We start from the raw sequence: 23,467 nt of genomic DNA, 5'->3' as shown, positions 1-23,467 counted from the left end.
GCTTGGTTAAACTTGTGTATGTATTTATTATTTTTTATTTTGCTGAGTAATTATCGTTTGTTCGATGTCACTATGACACCAGTATTTAGACAATCATTACTATATGACGACCAAAACAATGAATGATCATTCAATTGTCTGCATCTGCTTCGGAAACTGATAAATGTAGCTATATTGCCATTTGCATCACCTTGAAAAAAATTGCAGTCCTTTTGTAATTGTATCCAAGTACCTTTCTTGTAAAACAGCTTTTCGGCAGTGTGTTGTTTTTGGTGTTTTTCTCCACTTGGGATATAGTCCTTTGAAACATTGGTTAGGTTAATATACATGTATTAAAACACTTGTTCTTTAACATAATATTATGTATCAAAACCAAAAAAAACCTTAATATCCAGACTGTAAAAATATGAGTCTCGGATTGAGATTTGACATGCTGGCTGTTAATGTTATAGCGCCTTTCATATAGGCTAGGGATGGTGTGTATGGCACCAGCACGTTGACTGCTATCACTTACAGACAATGAAACCTCGCAAGCCAAAAAAATAGTCTATTGACCGCAAGACTGTGTGTCAACATCATTCTCATAAATTTTAAAAAGTTATGATTTCATTTTCTTTTCTGGATCTAAATTTATACAAGAGACAACAAATTTGGAAGCCGGATACATAAACCAAGAGGTTCATTTGCATACACATACAACCATTGTCAATTAAATAGATAAACCACAGCTAGGACCAAGGACCCCCAAAAAAATAAAAATAAAAATTGCAACGGCGACGAAAACTGCGTTTACCGATTGTTTACCAGATATTTTCCTTTGTGCTAAACAGAATGATTAATCAACAACTGCATGAGGACGATCGTACAGTCAAGGGCAACTTTCAATGAAACATTTCACTCGAATTCACTCAGAATAAAATAACATAAACACATTTGCGGTTTCTTCCTCTTGACTTTTTCTTAAAAATAAAATTTAGAAGATGACAAATTTAACCACCATATAACGTAAAGCCGAATTATCATCATTTGAATTTTCAAGTTTTAGAAAACGTATGAGGTCGCCCTTCATAATACATTTGTTAATTTACTTCATTTCCCGTGTTTATGCAAGCAAACAGTTCTTATATCAAATTACCGCAAACATCGTTTAAACATTAAAAGCTACCACGGGGTTTAGTTTTAGATAACCTCTATTCACTGAATAAGGATTTCAGAGTACTTTTGGGTAGTTAGAGGAATCTACCGTGCATGTTTGTCATAATTTGTGATCGATTGAAAATAATGTACTTAATACTTAACTAAAATAAAGTATAAAGAAATTAAAGACAGTTCACATTTCGATTTACTTCTTGTCTTTGAAGATTTTCCTTGGTCAATTTAACAAGTAGATTTGGGCAAATTTAAGCTATAATAGATAAACTGTAACTGCACACATTCGAAAACATTCACAATGGACCTATTTAAAGTCGTATGTCCAAAAAATATTTTTACTACCGAACACCGAGACCAAATGAAGTAATTTGTTTTCCTGGAATGACTTTTTTAAAAATCTTATTTATATTATTATTTTTCATATAAACCAAGCATAAAGCTGTTCTGTTCATCTTAAAATATTCTACATGTACTTTACGAATCAAAATGAAAAAGGCAACACATAAACATTATATTCATAATTTATATAAATCATTCATGTTAAATGAGTATCTCCGGAGACACACAGTACATGCATACATTTCTCTATCTTTACAACAAGTATTCACCGTTCGATCTTTCATTCAATAAAGCTATGAAAACGAAAAAAAAATTTCATACATATACATGTATTTGCCATGTAGTAAATTTTGATTGTAAATTTTGTATTTACAACCATCCAGTAAATTCAAAATTTACAGCATGATATATTCATCAACTTGTTGGGGGAAAAGTCTTATCAAAAACATAAATTACAATGAATCATAAATATTCTTTCTAGTATTTACTAAACCGTGTGCAAGTTCATAGTATCCATGAATACATTGTAACAAAAAAAAAAAAAAATACAACCCCATGCACACATTAAATACAAAACACGATTGGTTGAATATATATATCAGCACATAATTTCAGTGATTGGCTACCCCTTCCTTTTCTCTTTCTTTAAATAGTTCCCCCGTTTACAAATATTCAGTTCAACTACCTAGGAGTGACAATGGATTCCGATACAGCATAAGTTCAAAGTCCCTCCAGTTTAAATTTGAATCTAATTTCATTGAAACAACTGCAATCTTAAGACGCTTACAAAACCACTCACTGCCTTTTTGTGTCAAGTCGGTTAACATGGCAAGCAGCAATTTACAATTTTATTAAAATAAACTTCTTCTGCAGTTCAATCATATTTTCCTCAAACCATTGCTTTCAGTTAGACCTTAGTCACTGTTGCAGTGACTTAGTAGTTCCGTCGATTTCTTCAGTAACTCTGCATCAGACTTAATGATGCGATACTCATCCATAGATAAAGCAATATACATGTAAATTCATCATAAAGCTTTTCAAGATTTTAGTTTAAACTCTGGATTACAGAGATAAATTAATGGCAATGAAAAATGAGAATGGACAGTATTTTTTGCATGTCTTGACATTTTGCCCCCTTATGTGAATTGTACGTATCTATCATAAGAAATTGATAATCAAAATTTGATTTAGGTGCACATAAGTATGTGTGTTGGCACTCCAGAAAATGAAAAGATGATTGACACAAGTAAGTGCTTTGCACAAATAGCACACAAATAAATAGCTCCTCATTGGCTTATCATGCGCATCTGTAAGATAAAATTACATAAATAAATCCCAAATAAAAAAAGATCTCACCACAACATTATCATAGAATCTAATTGATAAAGAGAATACCATTATTGTGACTAATCCTGTCTTTTCATTCATAAAAACGATGAAAAAGAAGATGATCGCTTTTGACACTACATTGTTAGCACTGGCAATCAAAGAAAGAGAGCAAGGACTCCGCTCAACAACGCCGTATTATGTTGGTTGTGGCGAGATTCGGAAAATGATGGCTCTGCGTATGAAGTACGTAAAACATCCGATGCTTTCATACAAATATGATATGTGTCGTCTTTTTGGTTAAAATAAAAGATTTCTTGCAGTTTTAAAAACTCGACATTCCCCTCTCTCTCTCTCTCTCTCTCTCATGATATAATGAGAAAAATCAGCATCAGTGACTGCTCCCGTTCCCCACGAAGTCATCTGCATGGCGATTGATGCCGCTTAGCACGGAACAGTTACTACTGTCTGACGTCACATGCTGATGTAAGTCCGCAGACGACGATGACGTCTTTTTGTCTACTTTCGGTTTGTAGTCTGTTATCACCACAGTCACGCTACCGACAGTCACAGACATGGTTTCCGCGCTGCTCCTGTCAATCTTGGGAGTCGACCTAGAAAAAAAAATTTAAAATTAAAAAAAAAAAAAATGTGTAAGAATTACAGACATCTCTATACATCTATTTTCGGGGGTTTCAGGAAGCGTTTTGCTGTTTTGACAAGCGGTTGCTGTAGATATATGCAAATGTACACCTAGGCGACTGGAAAATTTATGAAGCCTAATGGAACATTGGGCATATTTGATGATTAACACTTGAATGATGGCCATTTTTGGAGAATTACTGCAAAGGCCCAACAGCGCTGATGGCAAATTATACAGGGCGGAGTTGGCGTCAAATGTTGAGATTTTTACAATGGATTCAACCCTGTCATAATTAACATCTGTAGTAATCAAGTCCTACTCAGAAATGTATTTTTTTAGAATTGTGATAAAATCTGCCAAAAATATACTTAATCAATGAAACAAACACATTATCTAATTAGGAATAATCACTAAGGAAAAAAAATTAATCCAAAATATCACCACCTAATTAGCATCATATAAATATGAAAAAAGAAAACCGATGCATAAAAAACACAAAAACTGAAGCAGCCAGACCATATAACGTGACCACTGTCTGCATTTTAAAAATGCTAGCCCAATTACATTCAGAAAAAAATATTACATAAAACAAAATAGAAACGCTCTGTCATTCCCTTTGGGGAAAATCTGAAAGGAATAACCTTGACCATGTTGATAACGAATCACATGGAATATTTAATGTAATTAAAGGTACAGAAAAATCATGTCCTCATTGCCTAATATCACATATAGATACGATTTAACTGTTTAAAGAAAATAAATATCAAACTTTTAGAACCATTTTAACATGAGCTTGGACTTTGGGTAGTTGTGTCAAACAGCAATATGACGTAGGCCTGTCTATTTCATTGCTGGCCACTCAGCCATGACTCTTTGAAATCATCAATATTTCTATGGCTTTTGAGCTTACACTGGACAATATGTGCATATTTCACTCGAGATCAGCGACATGTTTGAAATAGTTACGTCCTGCCGAAAGTACAAGGTCTTGTTAAAATGGTTCTATTACATATTAATATAGAATCCTCAAAATTTACCTTGCCGATTTTTTGGAATGAGAGAGGTTTTTCTCCTTTTTGATGACCACGTGATTATTTGTCGGGGTAGGGGTTGGGGTGGTGGCGGTTGTGTGGAGATTTTCTACACTTTGTGAGTTTGTATTGCTAACAGATTTCACATCACAGCTGTCGTTCGATGAATCGTTTATATACTCATCCGACTTAAACGAAGTCTTCTCCCTTTTAGGGGGTGGCGGCGGCGGCACATACTGTTGTGCTACCTGTTGGGCGGCAATCTGCGCATTCAACCTTGGTTTTCTACAACGAAGAAAATAAAAAAAAAATGGCATATGTCAAAAGTATATATATAAATATCTTATGGGTTTTTTTTTTAATTATTTCTTTAACTTGCTAAAATTAATGGAAGAAATTAAAAAGCTCAAAACAAACAAGATTTTAGGAAAATACACAGGAAGAGTAATCCATCTTTTAATCGGATGACGAATGAATTCGCTTTTAGGGGAAAAAGAGGAAATGGAAGAAAAAAAAAGATAATTGTTTTGCGAATTGTTTCCCTTTTACTACAGAGCATTACACAATCTGCATAGGAGAGGAAGGGAACGGCTCATCACTGGGTTCCGCTTTTTTGTAACTGTAAGGCATCACAAGAAGGCGTATATCTCGTCAAGTAGACATATGTCCATTATGAAAAGAGTATAATTAAGGAAACCACTGCTGCAAACGATAACATTAGGTGTCACAAAAAATGCTTTGTACGATTTATGAACGACGGCGTAAACTGTTATATATATGGGTTACTGTGTCAAGCGATTGGGGCTATATTGCCCACACCTTAGCCATGACGATTAACGGATTTCAACGCCAAGAAAGATCAGCTTACATGTTGATCTCTTAACGATTATCTCACAATTTGCTCTAATCATAAATGCACAACTTTTCTTAACATAAATTCATAAATGAACAAGCATTTTAATCATAAATACACCCTTTACTCACCCCCCCCCCCCCCCCCAAACAATTGATCCAATTCTATAACGTCACAAAGAGAAAAGATACATAGTTTTAAAAACAAAAAAAAACAAAATCTATCTTAAAATATAATGACTTGAACGACCCACTTTCACACCTTTCTCTTTTGACAGAAAAAATAATATACAGCTTTTCATTGATAACCATGTGACGTCTTAAGTTTGCGTTGACATCTCAATAATTACGGAGTGAACTAAAGCTGCCACCTATATATATTTTACTAAATTCTCACTGCCTTGTGTTATCGTAAACTGTAAACCGCATACTTTACGATAACGAGGCCATACGACTTGTCGCATTGTTCCCCCGAACAAAAACGGCATATAGTACCGATATATGCGTTGAATATTACAAAATCTCTTCACTCATTGAAGAGGCTCGATGTATAATCAACATCAGGCGCCTAAAATCATCTTCAATCTTATCTAAATTTACTAAACTAATAGTTACATGTATTACACCTTATTAATGATGAAAATCTCTTGCTTTCTTAAAACTTCTGATTAATACAATACCTGTATCATATTGTTTTAAAAAAAAAAATACTAAAATTTTCTATGTAAAGAGATTAAAAAAAATCATTAAAATGGCCATGATCATCTTATAGTCTCATTTAAAACTTAAGTATTGACGTGGAAGTACAGTTTGACTATAAAGGTTTGTAAACGAAAAACTGCTTATTTTCCCCGCAAAATATTTTACAAATACCTAATTAGTCAAGGCGTTTCCAAAAAAAAACCAACACATTATTTGCCCACTCGGCTTCATTACCAGGCCTCAAGGATGTTTATCAACGCAAAATATATGATTAATAATAAAGTGAAGGAAAAAAAATAAAACAATTCTAAAAATATAACTTAATTTCAGTTAAGTGCGTTAATACATGTAAGTGATTGTGTGTGTTTTCAAATTAGGCTATAATTTCTTATTATAAGGCACCGGAAAATTAAATATTTCAGTAACATTTTCCTTTTCAAGTATGTTAAAAAAAACGAACAAAGTATACCTCGAGCGGCAGATAACCACTTCTATTATTCCGTTTGAATTCGGGATTTGATAATTGTCTCTGTGTAATCGTAATATAGCATTTTACACGATGAATTTTAATGTAAGGCGTAAGAGGACAGTATATCTAAAAAGGTGAGGAAACACTACAAACCACAATCTGTATTTAACCTTCAAGGCCGCAACCTTCTTTTATAACTGCGTTTAGAGAAGACGAAAAGCCTATTCAAGAAAGTAAAAAAAAAAATGAAACAGTTTGAAGAGACAACAAATAGCAGCAATGCACATGAGATTAAAGTAAGACAAAAATGAATTATGCGTCAAAATCGGTTTTTATAACATTTAAGAACCCTGAGATCAAAGTTTTCTTTTGCTCTAAAAATAGCAGCAGGTAGGCAGGTAGAGCGAGAGGTCACACAAAACTGAAAGGAAAACAGAAAAGAGACTTTTGTGGAGAAAAATGAGCCGGTGCATGTTATATTGTGCAGCGAGGGTGATTTTTTTGTACCAACGTGTGGAGAGAGAGAGAGGGGAGAGAGAGAGAGAGAGAGAGAGAGAGAGAGAGAGAGAGAGAGAGAGAGAGAGTTTACTTTGATATATTTCATTTTATGAATTAAAATATACAAGACTACTGTATATCTTATTTAATAAAATGAAATATATTGGATAGGACACTACGATCACGTGCAGTAGATTGATACAATATCGAAACACACAGAGAAGCACTAGTCCACTCGAAGTCGTGCCAGTACCTATACGTGTATATGTATATGTCAAAAACACAATGCCCACAGCTACAGAGAGAAAACATTTCGTCAATAATGAACAATCGGCTCATCATGACAACCAAGCAGGACAACCCCACCCCCCCCAAAAAAAAAACAAAAAACCAACCCACCTCGAACAACAGACACTGATATTTGACAAAGTAAGTTAAATATACATCTTATTAGAGACAGCAAATTGAAAGGTGTGACTGTGTAATATGCTCTACAACTGCTTTACAAAGCGAAATTGGCTTTCTTTCCTTTAAACCTTGTCAAAAAGAAATCTTTAAAAAACAAATCAATATCAGTCGTATAAAATTACGTAACAGATTGATTTACAATAAAATATGAGCAGAGTCTTCAAAGTTGTTATAATATACGAAGTCATTTAAACGCTAACACCATCCAATGTTATCTGTAAAACAGTAACTTTTATTTCGCATGTTGTCTTCAGTTCAATCCCTTCAATCATGACGAAACAGCATGAGCTTTTATCGTTTCTCCTTAACACATCACTTCCTATCATTTCCTCCTAATTTCGACAACTATCCCAGTGCCATTTCTGATTAGATGCGACCCGATCCCTAATTTCACCCCAAGATACAGTCAACCCAAAAACATGTAACCAACTGAACATGCTTTGGTCTTCTTGTCTTCCCTGCAGTAACAATACAAACATGTTCTCCAGCAGTCTGCTCCCCAAACCTCCCCCGACGCTTTTAACCAAACGAAACCCCCAGCAAATGTTCCATATCAAGTCACAGGTTCTTCGATATGACACTTCCTCTGCTTTGAGGTTTTTTAAAATAATTGACCATGCACATAAACAACACTACAATGGAGAGGCTTCCATCAAGCAGCGATTAACAAATTAGCCACTGGCCATGCAGAAAGATGCTGGTAACTGCTAATCAGACCCCCTGTGAGAAATCGGCTAATGCTACTTCCCTGTGTATCACTATCAGTCTATAAAACCTACAGTCACTGCAACCATATAACTTCGTATCTCTGAATCAAGATTTTGCTTTCATTACACTGTAGATATCTTTCTTTTTATGGCATTTCCATAACACTATCTCTGATCTTTTCATCCTCCTTTCATTCTAGGTTAACGTATCATGCGGAAAATCATATAAAGAGGCTACTTTGTGACGATATTCTAAGATTTATCATTAGTGCTTAAAGTATATGAAATTACCCCCCCCCCCCAAAAAAAAGAAGTAAATAAATGGAATATTACGGCATCATACGATAAAACTGATCTATTGAGGTACATACATTGATAAGATACAGTTGTTATTATTTCAATACAGCTTGGCATTTAAAAGGGATTAAAAAGGGATAAAGAAGCAGAAAGTAAGTAAAAGAAAGAAACGTCGCAATCCAGATGCTATTATATCTGAAGGACTTCTATAGCATTACACTATCCTCAAACCTTACGCAAAACCTTCATACTTAGCAATATCGTGCCGCTTTTTCGATGCATTTAGTTCTATAGAAGACTAATCGTACACTAATTCATTATCACTAGACATGTACCGATCACTGGAAATAGTACACTTATTTTGCAGCAAAAAGTTATATCATAAAGCTTCTTATCGAATAATCTCTTCAGTAACTTATATGGATAAGACGGCTCGATAGTCGTAGTCATTATTAAATGTACCATATTGATCTCCTTGAGAAGAGCTCTATATAAAGATAAAGGAAAATATTCACATTTCAAAGTTGACCACCCATCCTCCTTAAAATATCAACATCTTCCGGTGGGATGGGATTATCTTTTTTTTAATAATGAGTTTTTCTGATTGATTTCCTGATCCTCATGGTTCTTTTAATAACAGAATAAATGCATTATCTTATATGGCTAAGGTTTCGAACTTACCGAAATTTTATCACGTGTCAAAACACTAAGTAACTTAGTCCTAATTTGAAATTTTTGTTGAAGAATAAAATCCCTTAAAATACAAAAAATGTTATAGGTCTTCATATATATATATATATATATATATATATATATATATATATATATATATATATATATATATATATATATATATATATATATATATATATATATATATATATATATTTCAAATATCACCATGAATACAAGTATATTTGATGCCGATCACATCATATATATCAATATTAACAATGAAACTGTGGGTAATGGTTATATTGCATAACACAGAAATCTTTGCAACTACAACAACATGATCTTTCGTAAGGACAGTCGGACCAGAGTATTCGGGATGAAAAAAACCCCACCTTGTGCTATATAAAGGCAAATAGAAGTATCACGCGAGGTCAAACTTGCAAAAGACTTCCACATTTTGTTACATGTGCGGGTTTTACCAAAACAAAGTTCCTTATGCAATATATACAAGTAAACCGATCGCTAAAATGCCTCTATCTAAAGCGACATCACACATCATAACAAATGTGATGTTAAACTCTGATCAGACTCGTTAATCCGTAAATCGTATTGCTGGCATTACATCTTTCATATTTACATCGTAGTTATATGTACGTTATAAAAACTCAATAAAAACAACAATTACATAAATACAATGGACCTTTTATTTCTTTAAATACAAAATGATAATATACTATACAGGTGATTAGTAATATTTTTTTCCTCTGGATAGAAATCACACGTTAATGGTGACAGCTTAACACTATCATTTTCAAAATGGCCATCCTGTAAGTTTACTCACAGCAAACACAGCTGCGGCGTCAGAAACTTACATCTTGTAAGAAATTGACCGTCCAAAAATAAATGCGAACAGGAAATGGATGATTCAAACACATCAAATGGCGATTTTTTTTTACGTTTCCTTGAAAAACTTACATCTCTCGTTAGTCAGACCAGAAATAGGAGCGAAAGAGTTAATTTCCAATTTGCCAGAAACCCCTCGGCCTTACACAGATGGAGAGTTCGGAGTCATTGATGCGTAAAAAGTATGAAGGTATCGTTATTACTACTCATCGTGTAAAGGTTTGTATGCTGTGTAATAGAGTTACTCATAAAATAATCAATGAACAATCCATGCTTTCGTCTTTAAATCATACATGTATCAGTTCACCTAATCAATGTCAGCATTTGTTGCTTTCTTCATGTATGACTAGCAGCTAAAGAAATTTACTGCATCAACGATAAAACTTGAATCACTAGGCCTGATACTTGTTAATGACCGAATTATTTTCTTGTTCTTCATGTATACAGTTTAAAATAAATTCAAATATGCACGTTGTTCCATCGAAACTAAATGTAAATGCAGATGAAGATTTTTTAAAAGAATGAGTAACTTTCTTTTGAGTCAGCTGGCATGCCCCCACCCGCCTCCGCCCAATCCTCTATATCGATTGTGCCGAAGAAAAATCACAGTCACCGAAAAGCCATAATTGGGTCCACTTCAAAACAAAATCTTTGAAGTGTAAAAAAGCTTAAATTTGTTTAATTAACCCGGTGGCAAGAGGGTTTATATCTAATATTTAACGTCAGGTGCCTGTAATTTCCATGTAGAAACAATTGGATTCAGACGGAGCTAAAACGTTGTACCGGGGGGGGGGGGGGGGGGGGGCAACGTTCATATCATTGTCGATCTATTTATTTCCTGACTAGCATGCTACTTATTCTTACTACTAAATCATTTTTTTAATTTGAGAACACGCAAACACTTCAATCACCAAGTGGCCGTATAATTACCTTGACATTCTATAGAAGAAGTCCACGTAAGAAATGCGCATTCTTGGAGCCAGGTGAGCTTTACAGCTGAAGTGCAGACGAAGACAGATGTAGATTGTTATTAGAGTGGTGCACTTTTAAAACAACATGTGGGAGTGATCAGACAACATTGATTGATATCGCCCATACTTTTATCAATTCAATGGGTTTTTTTTAAACACTTCTTTCAATCTTCATCACAAAATTTCAATCATCTCCTTGACATGTGACGATGGGAGCGTCACTTTTCGAGAGCAAGCTATATCGATAGCTTCATGTTCTACATAATAGATGTATTTATATCTTTTTTTTCAAGACCAGCACATTTAATACCCTTTTACGTGAATAGATATACCAACATGTACAATCATAACAGCATTTCTAAAATCTGATTAGTTGGAATCTGATTTTCATTTGAATAAATATCAAAAGAGAGACAAAAGAGAAAAGGTTACTGAGAAAATGTTGATCTACATGTAGCTATATATTTCAAAACCAAAATACTACTGGTTACTCAGGTTACGTGCGGTCTGTTGCGGATAAATCAACACGATTCGAGTAAGATTGGAAATGGCTTGCGTAACTTTGGCGGAAACCTTTCTTACGTAAATTGTTTACATTATTCATTTAATCTTTCGAACCCCCCCCCCCTTTTCTGAGAACTGGGTTACACTGTTTGTACTCTTAAAACATAAAATCATAAAACTTGTCATCCAAATTAAAGAAAACATTTTCCTCCCTTGTCTGATATCTCCCTCCTTGCGACCGACTTCTGCAGGCCCTGCACTTGAGAGAGGAGACACAATATATCACTTTAAACTTGACCCTCCCCACGAATGACGCAACGCGTTTATAAAACAAAACGTCGAAAAAATTCGACAATGCCAAGAAGACACAAACAGACCCCTATCTTTTCGCGCGTTATCTGACGCTACAAATCTTCTAAAGGCGCAAGGGTCACGCAATATGTGTCAACAAACTAGAGGAGACTACAGATGATACATGGACAAGACCCATTGTAAGACTCCCGTAAAACAATACACAGAGGCTGGTTATCGGCCATGGGATAATTCTCTTTGATAATCCATCAAAGGCCCCCTTTAATCTCCAGACTGCTGAGTCAGGGGGGACCCGCCCCTTTACAAAACCTGGCCGCATTACGCACTTTCTCTCAATCTCTGCAGAGTGTCTTGCATCTTCAGTCCCTTATTGTCTGACAAAACGTCAGAGAGATACTCATCGCCCGCTTCCCCCCACTCCCAATTGATTAGATCATTGTTTAAACTGAATGGAAACAGATTGAATTCGAATTAAACGATCTCGGGAAAGTTCAATGTCAGTGAAAGGGGGGAAGGTTATGGGAACCGTAGGTGCACGATGTACGTCAATTCACATCGTTTTTGTTCCCCTTGCATAAAGACCAGTCTAGTTTTCAGACTGTCGTATTCATTTATCTTGATGTGTGAGGGCATGTCGATCTCAGAATCAACAATCAATCAAATCAATTCAGAACAGCGCTCTGCGATTTTACGAAAACATCTGCATGCTTTGAAGGTCATTGGCTTTGAGGAAGAAAGATGCCCTAAAAACTTTTTAACAGCATTCATAGTTCTTACTTCTTTATCTTAACCATAAAAACAAAAATCAAACCAGCTTAAAGTGCAAATTTAACAGACTGCATCACAATGAGAATGGCCAGGGAACAGAGTCGCTTTAGGCGATAGCGATTGCACATTGAAACTTCTACTGTCTTTTTTAGGCTGTGTCGAATGTCAATGACTTTATTCATCAATCCAGTCAGTTCAATGTCGCAAAAGTGGTTTCTTTTACCACACAGTTGATGCTTACGGTTTCTTAGAAAGTCACGTGAATGGATGTTAGTAGAATAAATAATTCTGACGGGACAACCAATGATGCATGGTTTCGGTTTCAAATCATGCATACCCGATTCACGATAATTCATACCGTGGTTTCATTAATATTCAAGGGTATCAATTTTCGTGGATAAAGTGAAAATCACAGTTTCAAGGATACGTAAATTCGTGGCTAATGACCCTTTTAATACAAAATGTTAATAAAAATTGCATTTCAATGAACATTTAATTTCATGGATCAACTTGACAACGAAATCCACGAAAATTGGTATTCAACGAATATTGGTGAAACCATTGCTGTTGTTAGTCGATATTTTGGTTGCCTTGAAAAAAAAAGGGGGGGGCGGGTGTTTCTTTACACTACAAATCTGACCGAAAGTACAGAAACAGCAATAATCACGTGTCGAGAAATAGTGTACTTTTCAATCCTAATTTTACAATAAAGAATAATATAGTTTTAAAAAAGAAACCGACATCGATCCATTTTACCACGAAATCGTAAGATCCTGCTTTAAATCGAGTAAAAAATACAAGGAAACTACGACATGACTGAAACAATATCATAATTACATGTATAAATAGGTACATTGTACTTCAGAAATTGACATCATATTCATCTTTGCGCTGATTTTCGAAATTAGAGGCATTAGGAGCCAATACAGGGTGAACAATTTGAAACGGTTTTTTTCTATTTAGATAAAAAAAAAACCTCTCTATACCTAAAGACACCATGCAAAAATCTACGCTAATCATACATTTTAATGCAAGTGATGCTGTCATAAAACTAGCCGAATCTACGCTAAATTCTTCTAGACCTTATCAAAATGTTTCAAATAGTTTTCAACAGATAACGACATCCTCAGCATTTACTAAGAATGGTGTGGTTCTCATGCAATGTATACCTTCGAATTCTATTATTATATTTTAACCACAAGTATGATTTATTTTAAGAGGTCTTCTTAATGCCGATTTTTTTTTTACGGAATTCTTTTTCGTGAAACGTTGTTCGTGGCCGAGTATTTCGCCTTAATGTTCCAACTGCAATAAAAAGGAGTGAGAATTCTTCCGTTATCACATCATTTGCCAAACATTTATTTTTGATTGTGTCGGGGCATATTGTTCTACGCGCCAGAAAGACAGATCATATATACCGTGCGTCAGCGAATAATAATTTCAGAAGTTTCTTATCCATTATAATTTTAATGCTTAAAAAACCCCAATATTTCCGAAGAAAAAAATCTCTGCTATACAATTCCTGTATCAAAAATATATAAAATGACGAACACGTCATGCCAGTTTTCAAGGATTTTTCAAGGAATGTTAAAAAAAAATCTTTGTCTCTGTAGAGGACATCTAAACTCGAGAATTTTTTTCGAAAGCTAAGTGATCTAAGCCACAACCCATTTTTATAATAACTTTATCTGGAGTCAGCAGAAAAGGGGCGACAACGTTCTAGATCATCTGTGGACCACATAATGCCTCTTGGGTAATCAAAATCGGCAACCAACGCGACGTGACATCCCAAACCTCCGGTGGGGGTGTCCTATAAATCCCAGAATACATTTCCGTAGAGTCGCAAGTCTTTCATTTTAGGAAAAAGAAAAATCCGGTTTTTGTGCGTTCCGTATATATGTGAAGGTCAAACCAAACCATTTTCGGTTTTTAGTTCTTCGCATCTTCGCAATTCTTTAAAAGTGAGAAAAAAATTCCCTAACGTTTTGGGAACGGTGCCTTCCGGAAGCTGCCGGATGATGTGGATTAGATTACTATAAAACACCCCCAACAGTGGGTGGACATAACTAAGAAACATTCTGGGCATCGTTCTCAAGGGCAGCTCTGCTCTTTGTCAATGTTAAGATGCACAGTGCATGAATCGACTTCACCATTTTTGCTGGCCTAGATGCTTGCCGAAACGCATTTTCAAATTAGCTCTCAATATTATTTGACTGGGGAAACAAATAAGATTAATGAATGTAAATTTAGGGAGTAAAAGCTAGTATGCTTTTGGTGGGAAGGTCATGATACTTTGGGCACTATAGATAAAGGTAATGTAAATGTGGCTTTAATTGGATTACATGCATGCTGTTGGCATCTACTTGTGCCATTCCACAGTTCTAAAATACCCTATCTATCAGAAAAGGGCACTTCAAAATAGAAACAATCAAGAAAGGTTGTTATACAATGCTATGCATTACAAAATGAAATGAATAATAATCTAAAAGCAACAGACCAAACAAAAACTGCAAAATCAGCATTTAAAATCAAATAAAAAGTAAAGTATAAAAATAATGTTCACATGTCTGGTTAATATAAAATTAAATATACATGTACCGGTAGTTAAGAAATAGTATATAAATAACAGATGTAGAAAGACATCACATTATTCAGTCTTGACTAACTTCATTCTTCTTAAAACCAGAAAAAAGTACTGCTGCCAGTTTCATCCTTTTGAAGAATAATTAAAACGCACAAACAAAACCCTGTCGATCATTTAAACAGACAGTTGCATAATTCATTAAAACTATTAATAAGAAAAAATTCATAGCCCCCAAAAAATGCAGAATCAATCAAATACCTACGTACGTAGGACAGTGTCCTGCAATTGTCTGATACTTTTTAAATATTCTTAATTTGACCCAAATGTGGGAGTATTTCCTTTTACACTAGTGCACTGAATAGGAAAGTGCTGGAACACCTGTGTTACGACGACTCAATGGTTTCAGCCTTACAATTTAGACTGTATTGATCTCATTTGCAAGAAGAGCTCTATTAAAAAAGCATAGGAAAATACCAAAATTTAAAATGTAAAATACATGGATTTAAAAAAAAATAAAAAATAGTTTTTAGCTAAACAAATCATCTCATGATTTTGATAACTAGTATATATATATATATATATTTAAGTAGATCTGATGGTAAATTTGATGACCATCCATTGCATCCAACCTCCTTAAATTTGGATACAGGCATTGTCTGAACAGCGATAACATGTACATTTAAGAATGCAGTGAACAGAGTGTCAAGGGCAAGATGCATGGACTGGAAAGTCCCTAATGTTCTTTGATTATCAACTCTGTGGGGGTACACTGGCTTCTTCACAAACGGCTTGAAACGGTGAAGTGGTATAGTACACCACTGTCCCATTCAATACGACATTGAAGTCTAAGTTTTGTTGTTGTTGCATACTTATACAGTAAAACTCGTTTAGTACGAACATGGATATTGCGAATTCACGGATATAGTGAAGTCATCTTGTATCCCCAGCTATGTAAATTTAATGAATTTCTTACACGGTTATAACAAATTACGGATATAACGAAGTAATTTCTTAGGTCCCAGTGACTTCGTTATTACCAAGTTTTGCTGTATAACACTCATATAACTTAGTTCTCAGGTCACATACCCTATGCTAACCTAAAGTTTATGGCGTTGATAATATAAATGTCACATGTACACAGTAACTGGTTGTTTTGAAGAGGTCAAGCAGTCTCAAAATCAAAATTCTTGATGTCAAAGTTTTGTCTTTTCAACATATACAACTTATATATGCATGTTGTTGAATGTGCCTCAAGAAAGCATGTTTCTACAAAGACATCTGACATGAGAATGTCTTCATTCGATCTTCACCTACACCACACCTTAAGCTTCTCAATGCTTAATGGTGCTTGGATATCACACCTTAAATATCTAACCTTGGAAGTGATACAGTCTGACTTTTATCACACCTTTTGAGGAGTGCTTCGTTTACACATGCATGGTTGTTCTTATAATATGACTAAAAACAGTGTTATTAAGCATTTTAAACTATTAAATACTACATTTAGTAACCAATAATCAGCCATACATGTAATATGGCTACAGTTACATGATGTTAAAATTAGAAAGCTTTTCAAAACCACTGACGAAGCCCTGTTTCTGAATGGTTTTCAGGAATAAAAATATGTCCATGTATCCAGAATAATTATTCACTCAGACTTGAAAAAGAGAAATGAACTAGATCGTTCTCGTTGCGAGCAACGAGTGGGTCTTCCGTCCGATTTTTGAGTAAATGAGATAAAATCCTTTAATTTTAAGACTAAACTGTTAATCAACGCCAAAAAAATTTCGGCACCCAGGGCTTGAACCCAGGTCGCCTGGGCACATGTCGACCACTGTAACGACTTAGCTAATCAGACTCTCGCTTCAGGAATTTGATGCTTAATATCTCGGGAACGCATCAATCGATTTTTTAAAAAATTACATATTCTTAATCAGTAAAAGAGTATCTATCAACCCGTTAGAAAAATATATATAAAGCAAAAAGTTGAAAAAACCGATTTTTTATCTTTCCTTCCGGTGACGACCAGAAGTGACGGCGGACGATTTTATGACCATGTTGCAACAGGTTAAGTGGATGTCTATCTTCACTGAACATTTCAGCCCTATATCTTTATTCGTTTTTTAGATCTCTAGCCGACAAAATTGACTTTTAAAAATCGTAAACAGACGATAACTTACGACCGGAAGTGATTATCAAAAAATTGAAACAGCTGTACAAACTTCATATACCGACACATCAACCCTCAAAATTTGAAGAAAATCGAATGAGCCATCTTTGAGAAATCGCCTGCACAAAATTTGTAAGACAAAAAAAGAATAAAAAGAATAATAAGAAAAGTGAAAAAGAAACAATAGAATAATAGTAGGGTCTTCCGCTGAAGACGGAAGACCCTAATAAATACCAATACACAAGTACATGTATAACGAATTCATTGACGGGGTTTGGAAATTTTGTGATTGAAGGTGATCTGGTTTTAAGTCATCCCGTCTTAAAATCATTACAACCCTCACAATTTAGCCATGACATGGGTACATGTAAACATGCAATTTCAAAGGGACTTGTTCTTATGCCTCTAACTTAAAATTAAGGTGGAATAACACATCATCATAAAATGGCTGATTTCTGATCGAAACTACATTACGTTTATATTAAAAGGATTTAATCAACCTCAAGACGTAACTTTCTCCATGGCCGAGTGGATAAAGTGTTGGGCTTGTGATCCGAACATCCCAAGTTCAAATGACGCAGGGGCTTTTGTTACTTACTGAATTAAATTTTTCTAGAGTATGATATTCATTTTCTATCCCCAAACTGCAAATTTTTCCCTTATTTGACATATCTACAGTGTACTTATCATCATATTTTTTATAATCAATTAATTTGCTGATAATTTGAGTGACTTTTTCCAGGTAAGTTATCCCACCTTAACATTTTTCGCTTATTTGTGTGCGGTCATCTGGAACAACTATCGATATCGGTAGTTTTCATCTAACGAAGAAGTGATCCACCCATGTGCGTTGAAGTGTAACTAATGCCCTGTAAAGAGTAACTGTGTACACAAGAGGGGTGTCAACTAATTAAACAAAGGAATATACAGGTGTAAGAGGGGGAAATCATTATTACACGGTCACAATCCTATCAGAATAACCGAAAATGACATTTTTTCCTATCATATTATCAGGACAAATTATAAAGGGATACATAAGAAATGGTTCTGTGTTTTGATATTATATCAGATTAACCAAATTATTTGATTAACCGCTATCAGATTAAGTGGAACCCTTTGTATTACAAAAGATGTTAATGAAAATAAAATACCCATAATGTCATCATCAGACTCTTTCAAGGACACCACTAGGAAGAGTCAGACATGTGTTAGACACTTACTTCACAAGCTGCAAAATACTATGACAAAATACTATGAACCACTTGTTTTCCCCACCAACAAATAACATTATATAATATTGGATTAATTGAATTCATCAAATTAACAGGTAAACGCTCCTCCATTCTCAGTTTTCATGTTCATAAGCAACAAATAAAGTTCAGAGGAATCAATGACCTTCTGAAAAGTAAAACTAATATATATAAAGGCAAGCCATGCCAGCCAGTGCAGTAAACAGTCTTAAGACTCCGACATTGAAGTTGTACTTAATAACACACGATTATAACAAAGAGTGAAGTGTCATACACATCCTTTGGTTTTTCACTGTGCAAATATAATTTCGCGAAAAATTATTTCCCAAATATGGATACATTTTAATCTAAATTGTTGATCACTGATCTCATAGTTTAAACAAATGTCAATGTGACAGCAAGCCGTTTGTTTTTTTTATGTGAACTGTACATGTATCTATAATCCATTTTTCAACCCTCAATTGATAAACAGTACCAGTTCATGTACCTATCCAGAGAAATAAAGCATTCTATAGGCAATATTCTGCGAGAAAATGACCGAGATCAACAGCTAATATTTTTTTGATAAATTGTAAGAAATTCAAAATCCAAGTAATATGCACATCTCTGATATATGTACAATTAATCTGCGAAACAAGAACTTCCTCTCTTAAAAACTATAGGAAGAATCATTTGTACAATAGGGGTACCCTAATTATTCTGCGAGAAAATGACTGAGTTCAACAGCTGGTATTTTTTACATTAACTATCAAAATTCAAAATCAAAGTACATGTAATGTGCACATCCCTGATTATATGTACAATTGATCTGCAAAACATTCACTCCTTATCTTGAAAACTGTAGGAAAAATTATCCATTCAATAGGGGTACCCTTTTGGCAGCCCGGCAGGATTTTTCCTTTGAAAAACATGGTTAAAATTGCATCCCATGTTCTTGTTCAGAAAAGAAATATTTCTCTCATAGATGTGTGATTTCTCAAAACTTTTCTGTACCGTAGATAGATTAAACATATACTGTACATCACAGTTTTAATCATTTGAGATATATCAATATTTCTTTATTCTGAAACTATAGATTCAAAATCAGCATCAAGTCATATATGATATCTGTATTTTCCACACAAAAAAAACACCAAAAAAAGACATTTTCAATTCCTCAATTTTAAAGCAAAATTTTTTTGCTGTAAAAAAAAACTTACTACAGACTTTAAAGTCTTAACTCAAAAACAGGAATTTGGCTTTTTGGTGTCAAAGCCTCATGATCTCGAGGCCACATTTTGCCTTTTCTTTTATTCAAACTCATGACATGCATCCAAACAATTTGAACTTAAGACAGTGGCTTTTTGAAGTCATCTCATATCAATAAAAGTTTTCTTATTGCTTTAGGAATAAAAACCCTCAATGAACAATGGCCCTTGGGCCTTAGCATCAGGCCTTGCAGACCTATGCTCCCCAAGGAGCGAACAGGAATAAGTCAACTCTACTAAGTCATCAAGTCTAGTTCTTCATTCTTAAAGTTTTTCAATGCCTCCTTGAAATTGTTCAATATGAGGGTAAAAATTCTTGATGGGACATAAAACAACCAACGACCAAACACTTAGAACTCATGGAATGAGTAATGTTGCTGCCTATTTTTATCAGTCAAATTTTGGCAAAACTTGAATGAAGCACTTGCAGAGTTTAACCTCACCTAAAATGTTTGCTTCATCATAAAACTGCACAGGTCATGACATAAAGATTTTTATACCTTGTTATGACAAAGCCTTAACCTTATTAATATTAAATAATATGACTTCCATAAAATAAAACCAGCATGAACACAAATCTTTCTTGTTCTAAATACATGTACTTGCAATTTATAACAAGGTTGGATACACACATATACTTTTACACAACAGGTGGGAATGAAAGTTTAGATCTTTTCAAAATTTAGACAATCATCTCATGGTATTCATTGTTCAGTTAAGCACTGTACAATCAAAATGATTGCACATAATTTGAGTTCTTACAAAATTACATTCTCATTCACATTTAAATGCAAACTCCTGATTTTAACTACGGTAATCAGACTTCAGAGATTTCTGCGGATTTGAGATACTTTGTGTCTAAGTTAAAATACAAGGTCTTCAGTGTCTTGGGAGAGTGCAAACTAGAATTCTTCATAGATGGCTTAATGTATAGGCAATCCATATTTGCAACTCACAGAGGCTCTTAAGTTTTTTAGAATGCCAATAAAAAAGATTAACCCATGACTTTGTTTCATGGCAAGATACATCGAATCACTTTTTATATATATATATATACAAAAGTTATATACACATAACTCTGCAAGACTCTTCTCTTAAACCTTAGTAAGTAAAATCAGTAAAATTGTTTGTCAATTAAATTCTTAAAAAATCAGAGATTATAAAATTTATGGAAAATGTGTCTCCAAAAAAAAAAAAAATCGATAAAATAAAAGAGATCTAAATGAAAACATGAAAATGATCAAGAATTAAGATGCTAGAGATCCAGAGACAGATTATACAATAAATTAACTATAAATCTAAAACCAAAACACAGTGCAAGATTTATAGTCTCTTCTAAAGTCTCCGGATTCATTTGCAATGAAATACCTGGTAGAAGTTCCTTTCCTTACGTCACACATTTCACATTTATATGCTTCGGCGGGGTTCTGGAAAGTGCATACACTGCAGTCCCATGACCCCTCTTCAATGGGCTTCTGTCGTTTTGCCCTGTAAACAGACATTATTTCATGTTAATATGTTATTTACAGAAATATTCTTCTATTTTTTTCACTCATGTATGTCTATAGTGATGATATCTCCTTTCATATACCAAGATTTAAGAACTGCATAAAGCATTAATTTTACCTGCATTACATATTTAGAACACGGTAGGTCTATAATAACAAAGGAGATGGATGGATGGATCGTAAGAATGTGTTTAAAGTGTAAGTTGTTAATGCATAGGTTATGTAGACAGACCAATGTGACATTAACAATGACCATTTCTTACAAACACTCTTAATTAAAAAAATTATACTTAACACCACATCTTCTTGTTCACAAAAATAAGCAAATAAAAGAGATTTGATCCTGCTTCAATTCAAAATGAAGAAGGCAAGCAAAGTAAATCCCATAAAATTTTGCTTGAAATTTGATTTGTTTTCAATTCCTGTGTAATCATATTCAGGGTTGTCTCTAAAAATTGAAGTAGAAGGAAGAAATAAAAAAGTAGAAGGGGGTCTTGCTTATGGCTACACTGTTGAAATACAAAAATAGCCGGGTAATTAAGGCATTATGGGGGGGGGGGGGGGGGATCTGGATCCTGGATCTTAGAGACAACCCTGATATTGAAGGATAATGTTACTTTTAAGCATCTTTCAACAAAGCCATACATATCCTGATACACACTTATATGCAAAGTAAATATCAACCATAGTTTTGCAACTGAAATTATTATTGTTCATCTTCCAATATACATTTTTGATACTGATATACAGTATACGTGTGTGTGGTATATAGTAAATTTAAGTGCTTATTTTCTGTATGTAAGGTATTGTAAACTTATATACTGTTCAAGTTACCTGCTACATAGTGTATGAATTGGCAACATATGCTTTCTCATCAATTTTAGTATATTCTACCCTTGCTAAAATCATTATAATTCAATCTTTGGACAGTGTTAAAGTGATTATAAGTATCGAGTTCTGATATGAGATAAATATTTACCAAATATGGTTATGTTTATTAATACCAACCAGGCTATCTCCATGTGCATAAATTATCGAGGAAATTCGGAAAGATATGCATTTCTTTCACTTTTGTATATTTGGACTGTCTATTATAAATTACACGTCATCAAACTTCATAAGAAGCATCTAAATTGCTAAATCCACTTTCATGTGATATCTAGAAGTTTTAAATCGTGCAATCTTTGGCACTTACCCAATGAAATTCTTCAAAACAATAACAAAGAAAAAATGTCAACAAGATGAATGAAATGTAAGGTCTGGAGTCGAATCATGGCGAGATTTGCCGAATGTGATTTGACTGGGAGTAAAGGTGTGTATTCCGTTATTTATCTACCTGCCCGACGATCGTCTCTCGTCCATGGAGGCTTAGATCGCCCTCAGCTCTCCGAGATGTTGGACCGATAAGGCGAAGTATTCAACTTCTTCTGCCTCGACAATATGGCGGAAGCATTACATGTGATTTACGTCAACCAATCAGATTACAGCTTTGATGGACTAACCCCCGGGGAAATTCGGAGTAAGTCAGATAAAGGGGGAGCGGTTTTGAGTTGGTAAATTGACTAATCTACTTAATACTTTTTATTTGTTGAAGAATTGATTTGAACTTTAAGTTCAAATGAAATGGTTAATGTTACACTTATGTAATAGGTGCATGTATATCAATTTTCATTTTTTTTTAAAGTTCAAATGAAATGGTTAATGTTACACTTATATAACAGGTGCATGTATATCAATTTTCATTTTTTTTAAAATGAAATTTCATTAGGACTTCTATTTTCATTAATGAAAAATACTTGTTTTACATAAAAAAGAAAATTTGAAATAATAAATTTTTTTTGATAAACGAATGAAACATTACTGCATGTTTCTTGAAACTGATAAGTCGTACATGTATGTGCAGTGGTAAGTTAATTAATGCATATCCTTATATTAGTAGATGATGAACATGTGCATAATTACAATTTCATATATATGTATATGACCACCGACGATTCATGTTTCAAAGCAAAATTTATTTTTTTAATCACGTGTAAATACAATTGTCAGTATTAATTCAGTAATGCACTAAAAAAAATCGGAAGAGGGCTA

General features: G+C 34.1%; 1 protein-coding gene across 1 annotated transcript; it reads right to left on the bottom strand.

Moving 5' to 3' along the window:
* Positions 1-1,659: 1,659 nt before the first annotated feature.
* Positions 1,660-22,834, bottom strand: LOC128159419 (RING1 and YY1-binding protein-like). Its single transcript, XM_052822499.1, has 4 exons — positions 22,713-22,834; positions 21,237-21,356; positions 4,498-4,776; positions 1,660-3,431 (listed from the first exon to the last, which is right to left on the bottom strand). Exons 1-4 carry the CDS (start codon positions 22,736-22,738, stop codon positions 3,209-3,211), a joined length of 648 nt encoding a protein of 215 aa, XP_052678459.1. The 5' UTR covers positions 22,739-22,834; the 3' UTR covers positions 1,660-3,208.
* Positions 22,835-23,467: the final 633 nt, after the last annotated feature.

The sequence above is a fragment of the Crassostrea angulata genome, chromosome 8 (genome assembly GCF_025612915.1).
Source record: "Crassostrea angulata isolate pt1a10 chromosome 8, ASM2561291v2, whole genome shotgun sequence".
Lineage (NCBI taxonomy): Eukaryota > Metazoa > Mollusca > Bivalvia > Ostreida > Ostreidae > Magallana > Magallana angulata.
The sequence above is the reverse complement of the archived record's forward strand: the minus strand, read 5'-3'. Positions and strand labels throughout refer to the sequence as shown.

Bases quoted from the DNA above. Each gene is read 5' to 3' on its own strand.
- LOC128159419 (XM_052822499.1), bottom strand. From the start codon at position 22,738: ATGGACGAGAGACGATCGTCGGGCAG. The intron at 21,357-22,712 runs GTAGATAAATAA...GTCTGTTTACAG, and splicing joins GAGAGACGATCGTCGGGCAG to GGCAAAACGACAGAAGCCCA. The intron at 4,777-21,236 runs GTATTTCATTGC...TCTTCGTTGTAG, and splicing joins AGGAAAGGAACTTCTACCAG to AAAACCAAGGTTGAATGCGC.